The sequence below is a fragment of the Kryptolebias marmoratus genome, linkage group LG17 (genome assembly GCF_001649575.2).
Source record: "Kryptolebias marmoratus isolate JLee-2015 linkage group LG17, ASM164957v2, whole genome shotgun sequence".
In the NCBI taxonomy this organism is placed as follows: domain Eukaryota; kingdom Metazoa; phylum Chordata; class Actinopteri; order Cyprinodontiformes; family Rivulidae; genus Kryptolebias; species Kryptolebias marmoratus.
In genome coordinates this window covers 10,725,494-10,733,130 of record NC_051446.1, presented here as the reverse complement: position 1 = coordinate 10,733,130, position 7,637 = coordinate 10,725,494, and the positions used below count along the sequence as shown (strand labels likewise).

Here is a 7,637-nt window from a genome sequence, read left to right as displayed (position 1 = left end):
CCGAAGAGGCCGAACGTAGCCTCACACGTGCTATTTATAGACGCACGCCCAGGTGAACTACGTGTCACGTGCGTGACTTTGTTTACATTAATCCTCGACCTGCGCGGAGCGCGAGGAGACATATCCACTTTGTTTACTGCCACTGGCAGTCATCCAGGAATTCACAGAACCATAGTTACAGAGTAACTTCCGTTTGGCTCTCTGTGTCCTCTGTGTTCCTTGTGCCATTATTCGTTCTTCTTCAGTAGTTTTCTGTCAGCCTGCCTCGCCCATCGTCACCTGTTCATAGTTAGGAATCAGTCACCTGTGTCCACTTCCTCATCAGCCTCGGTCCTTGTAATCTGCTCCTTAGCTTCCATTACTGGCTGGTTTGTTACCTTCTGTTTTCTGGTTGTTGTTCGTTTTGCTGCCATGCCAGCCTTTTTTGTTTTGTTTATTAAACCAAGTTTTAATTTGTTAGGATGAGTCTGTGCTCTGCGTTAATTTCCCTCAAAACTGATAACGTTAAGATGTTCTCCTTTTATCTATTTTTTAAATCACATTCAATACTAAGCCATATAAATGCATTCACCCACACCAAAAAGCAGGCGCTCCATATAAGCCCTTCTATTAATAATCATTTAAATGTATTTTAAACAATAATACACTTTAACTTTTAGCTGAAACCAGCGATACTCAGGCAAGTTATGCTTGGGTAGGGGTCAATGCTTCTTCCTTAAACCTAGGACAAATCATTAAATGCAGTTTCTCCCCATTAGAAAATAAACTACAGCCAATGTCCCGATAGAAAAAGCTGGAGTAAAAACCAGCCCCCTTCACACTGGATGACAGCCTCTCTCTGGAGTACACGTAACTTTCACACCACTGCTGCCTGACATTCTCGCAACAAAATGGCACATTTTCAACACTTGCGATTGCCACTCGACAGTCATGAGAATGTTGTGCGACAGTGGCGTAATAGTTATGCATGACAATTAAGAAATTTGGACCACATAAAAACTGTGTCTCTCTCCAGTCCAGCGATCCTTGTGTCATCAGACGGCAAGTGATATGAACTTCAGTGAAGAAGTGCTGAAGCTGCTGGATGAGGACCAGGTGTCCTCATCCAGGTTTGCTGCTGCTGCAATCAAGAATGGCTGAATCATCAAGTCCATCATGTGGTGCCTGTAATGTCCAGTTCTAAGAACTTTCTGAGCATTGTAAGGACTATTAGTCCCACTGTGGGGCAGCTATAGAAGCCTATGTGTTTGCTTTCGCACAGCCTGAGGGACACTGCTTCCGTAAAAGTTGACCAACGATCAGTGCAGCCACGTCATTTCACGTGGCATTCATCAACAAGAACAAGCGCGATGGAGGACGACGTAAGAGCTATGCTATTATGGCCTTTTATCCTCTCGGAGTCCAGCTTTTTTTCTTTTTAAATGTTGCCCTGACATTGTATTAGGGCATGATGGCTGTCCAGCTTGGAGTGCCCTGCAGAAATGCTGGGGAAAATTCTGATGTTCTTTTTAGATTTCTTCAAGTCACGCTGGACCTGCGCCGTAGAATACAGGCTCAGTAAAGGTTGGGTTTTGGTGTCTGTCCATTACTCAAGGCGGTTTTCCATCTTGTGAATGATGTTATAAATAACGTCAACAGTTTATAAAAATGTGCCAGAAGAGCTTTAAACTTGCTCAACCATGGACAGCCATGGTATTGCCAGCGTGAATTGCTCTTTCTGTCTCTTGGAAACTAAACTGAGAAGGGTTTGAGACTGGTTCCAGATACTCACAGTGACTCTCTGGCAATGACTTTCAGAGGTCACAGCACAGAGAGTTACTTGCTACAGAACTGTGCCAGCGAAGAGCCCAAGGCACGGTGTGATTGTGGGTGTATATGTGGCAGTATCATCATGGGAAAGTTCTGTAGATGAATGAAACGTAATGAGAAAGGCACAAGGGAAAAGAAGCATCATGATTGCTTTTGCACGGAAGGAGGTTTTTCCAAATATGCTGCCATTCAGCCAAGTTCTCACAGGTTGAGGAGACAGTGAAGGGGTTGTCATTCAGTGTGAAGATGGCCCAGTAGCTTAATATAAAGGTTGGAACCCAGTAGTAGTTCTAATTTTAAAAAAACTTCAGCATCAGTACAAATACCGCAAACTTTCTGTCACAGGATGTTCCTTTTGTTCGTTAGTTCATGTTGGTAGATTAATTATACAGCCTAAATGACTTCAAATCTAGCTAAGCTAATTAGCGAATGCTTCACGATGAGCACACAGATATGAAAACGGGAACAAACTTTTGACCAAACACGTCAACAGAAATAAAATACATAAAGCAGATTAGTTATGGAAGCTACCCCTTTTCTTCTCTTCAGAATGTGCCCAACTCTTCCACAAGGCTGGAGCCAGACTGATCCTGTGTGGGACCAACTGGGACAAGCTGGAGTCTTTGTATGACTTCCTGACGAACAATGCTGACCCCAGAGAGGTGAGTAAATAAATATAGAAAAGATGATAATGCATGCCAGAATTGTTTGTTTTTTTAATGTGAAAAAGCAAAACCAGTTGGGTTTGGATGAGCCGTATCTCAAAAAAAACAAACCAACCCTCCTCCAAACAAACATCATTATTTCTTTATTGTGGTGTTGAGTCATCTTTTTGGCTAGCCACATGGCAGTAATCTTCCACCAGGGTCATGTCTGTTAATTTGCTTGGAACTTTGGGGCTAAAGTGACAATTACGGAAGAGAACGGAGCGTTTACCGCACCACAAAAATCTCTCCTTAGTCATCAGCCTTGACGCTAACGGCTGGAGTTGTCGCTGAGATTCACTGGGTTAGTGATTATCGGGATCTGTTCGTGTTTTTATTAGAATCCTGCTCTGTTGCCACGTCCCAGATCATCGCTTCCTCTGGTTAACACAATGGGAGGATATCCTGTTTGACAGCATGCTGTCCTCATGAGACTTCAGCACACAGGCCGCATGCGCCTTACGACAAATTCAACTTGAGATATTTGTGGATGACACAAAGCAAACAAATATCTTTACTACTGGTGATGTTTCCTTTACCTCAGTAGCACATTTTTAAAATGAAGGCCTAGCATTCTTTGAAGGAATGAAAAACACCTGCCACCTTTTGTGCCAGAGCTTCGAACTGGAATCATTTAACATTGTAAAATTAAGTTAAAACCTTGAAAATAATGATTTGAGTGATGTGTTAGCGCTCAGAGTATGGAACTACCACACCAAACTTTAGCTCGATTTCAGTTAATTTGACTGTTCTAGCCCCTTTTGCATTGGAGAAGGTTGATTATCTGGGACAGCCATCTCGAATTGGCCTGACTCCAACATATAATCACTCAGAGATGGACATTTAGTGATTAGTTTCTGAGAGCCTCGTTAAAATCTGTCCTGCAGTTCATAAGATGTTTTGCTAACAGACAGGGCCGACACCAACAGTTAATGTGAAAGTTTAAAAAAAAAAGTTACACAATTCTTTTTTTAATCTCAAATGAAATAGTCATTCTTTAGAACAGACAACTGTTTTCCCTACTTTTTTTTTTTTTAACTGCTAATGCCAAGCTAACACATTAACATGATATCAGCGCTTTCAACATCTTTCTCTAATTTGACAATCGCGCCATTATAGGGATCGCAGTCTCAGTTTTCCGTGGTGATGGAGACGTATTGTCCACTAAAGCAACACCTGTCTTTCTCTAGACGTTTGCACCGAAGATGGTGATCCTGGATTTCAGCGATATGGACAGCATGGAGGATGTGGTGGCCGAGGTGATGGAGTGTTATGGCTACGTGGACACGCTGATCTGCAACAGCAGCATGAAGCTGAAGGCCCCGGTTCAGAGTGTCTCCTTGGAGATGGACAGAAACATCATGGACATCAACTATTTTGGTCCGAGCACTCTTGCCAAAGGTGGGCTGGATTGTTGTTGGAACTCAACCTCAAATAGTAAACCAATGTTTTTTTTTTTACTAGAAATGCTAATATGTCTAAATACTGTCGCAGGTCTTCTTCCAACAATGATCTCAAGAAGATCAGGGCACATTGTTCTGGTTAACAGCATCCAGGGCAAACTGGCGGTCCCATTCAGGAGCTCATGTAAGTAGCGAACCAAGACTACGGCCCTGTACGTGCAGGTCTAAAACCAAATACCTATTAGAACAACTGGTCCAAATCCACCTGTGTTCATTTCAAAAGTGTATTCCAGTAGATTTGAAAGACGAAGGATGAAAGTCAGGCGTAGCGAGATGGCGTATGTGTGTGAGTGAGAGAGAGGCAGGTGGAACGGTGAGGCTACAAGGAGCAGAGGTCACAAAGGTGCAGGACTTTAAGTACTTACAGTCGACTGTCCAGGAAAACGGGGAGTGTGGTAAAGAGGTGAAGAAGAGAGTCCAGGCAGGAAGACAGTGGTGAGAGCAGGTATATTGTATGGTATGGAGACAATGGGATGGACAAAAAGACAGGAGACAGAACTGGAAGTGGCAGAGCTGAAGATGTTGAGGTTCTCCTTGGGAGGGACAAGGATGGACAGGATTAGGAATGAGGTCATCAGAGGTACAGCACGGGTTGAACGACTGGGATGGTTTGGACATGTGCAGAGGAGGGACAGTGGGTGTATTGGTAGAAGGATGTTAGAGATGCAGCTGCCAGGAAAAAGACAAAGAGGAGTCATATGGTTGCAATTAGAGAGGACATGGAGGTAGTTGGAGTGAGGACAGAGGACACAGAAGGCGGAGTTAGATGGAGGAGGAGGACTCGCTGTGGAGACCCCTGAAAAGAAAACAGCTGAAAGAAGAAGATTCCAGGAGATTAAATCAATCAGTCAACATAGGGGGTGGCATCTGAGGTGGGTATAAAGCGGGCTGAGGTGTGTGATGATGTGAGCAATGAAATAATGTGCATGGCTGGCCTATCATAAGGTTTTACAGTTTGGCTCGACAGTTCCAAATACTTACAAATCAGTGAGACCACAACTGGAAATTTTGCCTGTTTTCTTGCAATTTTGAGTCACCAACTCGTCTCCAACAGTCCCATGCTGATGAGATAATGGCGTTACGGTGTACGTGCTAATGATACAGTCTAACACCCTGTGACTTCAGCAGAAAACAATCGCAGAAAGCACACTCTATGTGATGAACCAATGTCTCTTTTGTGCATCAACACACGTGTTGTGTTTGCTTACAGATGCGGCCTCCAAACATGCGGCCCAGGCCTTCTTCGACTGCCTGAGAGCTGAGGTGGAGGAGTACGGGATCGTTGTCAGCACCGTCAGTCATACTTTCATCAACGCCTCTGACCCTGCGCCCGTCGCGGAGCCCGCTCCAAAATCGAACGCCCTGCTCGAGTGTGAGCGCAGAACGACGGGCTTTGACGTAACCAGGCGACGTTGCCAATAGCCAAATCTAAATCTGTCTGTTTTCCCCCACAGATATCGCCAGCCAGCTCACCCATGGCGTGCGGCCCCCAGTCCTGGCCAATGAGATTATGCAAACAGTGAACAGGAAGAGGAAGGAGGTCGTGCTGGCCCACCCCATCCCCAGGGTGGCCCTCTACCTCCGCTCCCTTTTTCCACCTTTCCTCTTCGCCGTTCTGGCAGCAGGAGTGAAGGATTCGGTGTTGGCGGAGCAGTTGCAGTAGGAGAGATGCTGCAAGAAAAGAGAAGTCGGGGAGTGCGCAAGAGGCGTGACAGAAAGTCCGGCTTTTTTTTTTTTTTTTTAAGAAATGTTAAATATAAACGAGTATGCCCTGAGAGCGTCAGTGTTTTACTGTTTGACGCCTCCAGCAGCTTCATCCACACTTGGCTTGACCTCAAAGAACATTAAAGCAGTGAAAAAAATGAATACATTATAAAGAGTTTAACTTGTTTCATTTGGTTGGAATGCTTCTTTCAGTCTCAAGATTCTCAAGATTTATTTCAAGGAACCTGTAATGGTCTTTTTTTGGACAAAAGGACTTTAAAAAATTGGTTTATTAGTAGGCTACAGAACCTTTAGACTGCAAAATAAATGACTGCTCAAATAATCCATTTTATTTCAACTTTTTTGTCTTGATTAATCTGTGCAAGCTGTTAAATGAAAACAGGTGTGGTGAAAAACAGTGATTTATTTGGTGCCAATGAATAACCATTGAAGCACCTTTAATACTTTTTGATTGTTGTTCTAGTTTTGAACAATGCCATTTTGGTCAAACGAGTGAGAAAACCCAGCTCTCTTTAGAGTTCTGCAGCTCAGACAGACGCCATAATAAAAACATCCTTCAAAGTTTAAATGCATCACAGAAGGTTGGATTTCAATACCTTTTAATAATCTTTATACAATCACAGTTTCAATTTTATGATTGTTCAACTTGAGTGAGATGAAGTCACATGGTCTAAACTTTCCAATGTTCCTTCTTACACATCAAAACAAAGGGAGTTTTTGTCCTCTTTCACCCTGTCTCTCACTCCTATAGGCCTTATGATTTTCTCTCAAATCCCCCCAGAGAGCAGAGTGCGCACATCCAAACTCTCATTGACCTCCATTGTGTTTGATCTCAGATTTTTAAATGTGGTTAAAATGTCGAAAATCAAAGCGCAAATGACTTAAATGATGACGACTGAATTATCAATGGCCTTGGCTCTCCTTTTTAAGATGGAGAGCAAAGTTAAAGCGTCCAACTGAAAAGTTTAAAACTTTACAATGCTCTTTTGGTTTGTTCTTGTTTCTTAAAAGTGGAAATGTTATTTTCATATGCATTCATTTGAACTGTTTATCTGGAGAATAAAAGTGATGTTTAAAAATCACATAGACATTTGTCATACTTCAAAAAATGAGCAAGAATGTGAGACAGACCAAAGTATTTAGCTCTGAGAACAGTATACGCGATGAAAAACTACATAAACAAAACAAAACATGCTCACCAAGAAACTCGTGCTTTTGGTCTTTTTCTTCCAGATCTAAAACTAGAGGTGGTGGTTAACTTTTGTCTGGTACGTTTTAAAAAACATTACAATTAAATTTTTTTTTTGAATAGGTCTGTATATCAATCCTTTTTTAAAAAACAAAACAACATTATTTTAATTTTTTCAATGAAAATGGTTGACATTTCTTCAAATGTCCTCTAGATGGCAGCAGTGTACATTATTCCATACAGCTTGACTCAGAAGGCGCCAGTGCAGATCCATTTCCTCATTTATGCTGTCAACTAAAAAGAAATACAACACAATTTCTGTGATTTGTCAAATATAAATAATCTAAAGGACTTCCATGTACCTTTGAAAGATTTTGCATTCTTTTTGGTTTTGATTTGAGTGAGGTTATTCTCCTGTCTATTCTCCTGTCTACTTTTCTTCAAATTTTTGGGATTAAACAACAAATCTAAAGAATACTTCTAAAACAGGGGCAAAGTTTGCTAACCTGCCAGCCTTTAATATAGAAAAAAAAGAAAAAAAAGATTTAACCTAATTAGGCTATCTAGAATTATAGCATTTTATATTTATTACAATCTATTCAGTTTTCTGAATCATATTTAACATATTAACTTTCTTGCAAAATTTATAAGCAATTCACTGAGAGATGACAATTTGTAATTCTGGAGACATTTAATAAATCTGAACTGCCCCAACCCCCCAAAACCCCCAACCCACCCCACCACCCC

General features: G+C 41.9%; 1 protein-coding gene across 1 annotated transcript in view; it reads left to right on the top strand.

Moving 5' to 3' along the window:
- The window catches only part of dhrs7cb (dehydrogenase/reductase (SDR family) member 7Cb), a 22,335-nt gene extending 15,552 nt beyond the window's left edge, over positions 1-6,783 (top strand). The window contains exons 3-7 of the mRNA XM_017416083.3: positions 2,359-2,471; positions 3,704-3,914; positions 4,008-4,100; positions 5,187-5,348; positions 5,431-6,783. Coding sequence (XP_017271572.1) covers positions 2,359-2,471; positions 3,704-3,914; positions 4,008-4,100; positions 5,187-5,348; positions 5,431-5,639 — 788 coding nt within the window. The 3' untranslated portion in view covers positions 5,640-6,783. The remainder of the gene's footprint in view (positions 1-2,358; positions 2,472-3,703; positions 3,915-4,007; positions 4,101-5,186; positions 5,349-5,430) is intronic.
- The last annotated feature ends 854 nt before the right edge of the window (positions 6,784-7,637 follow it).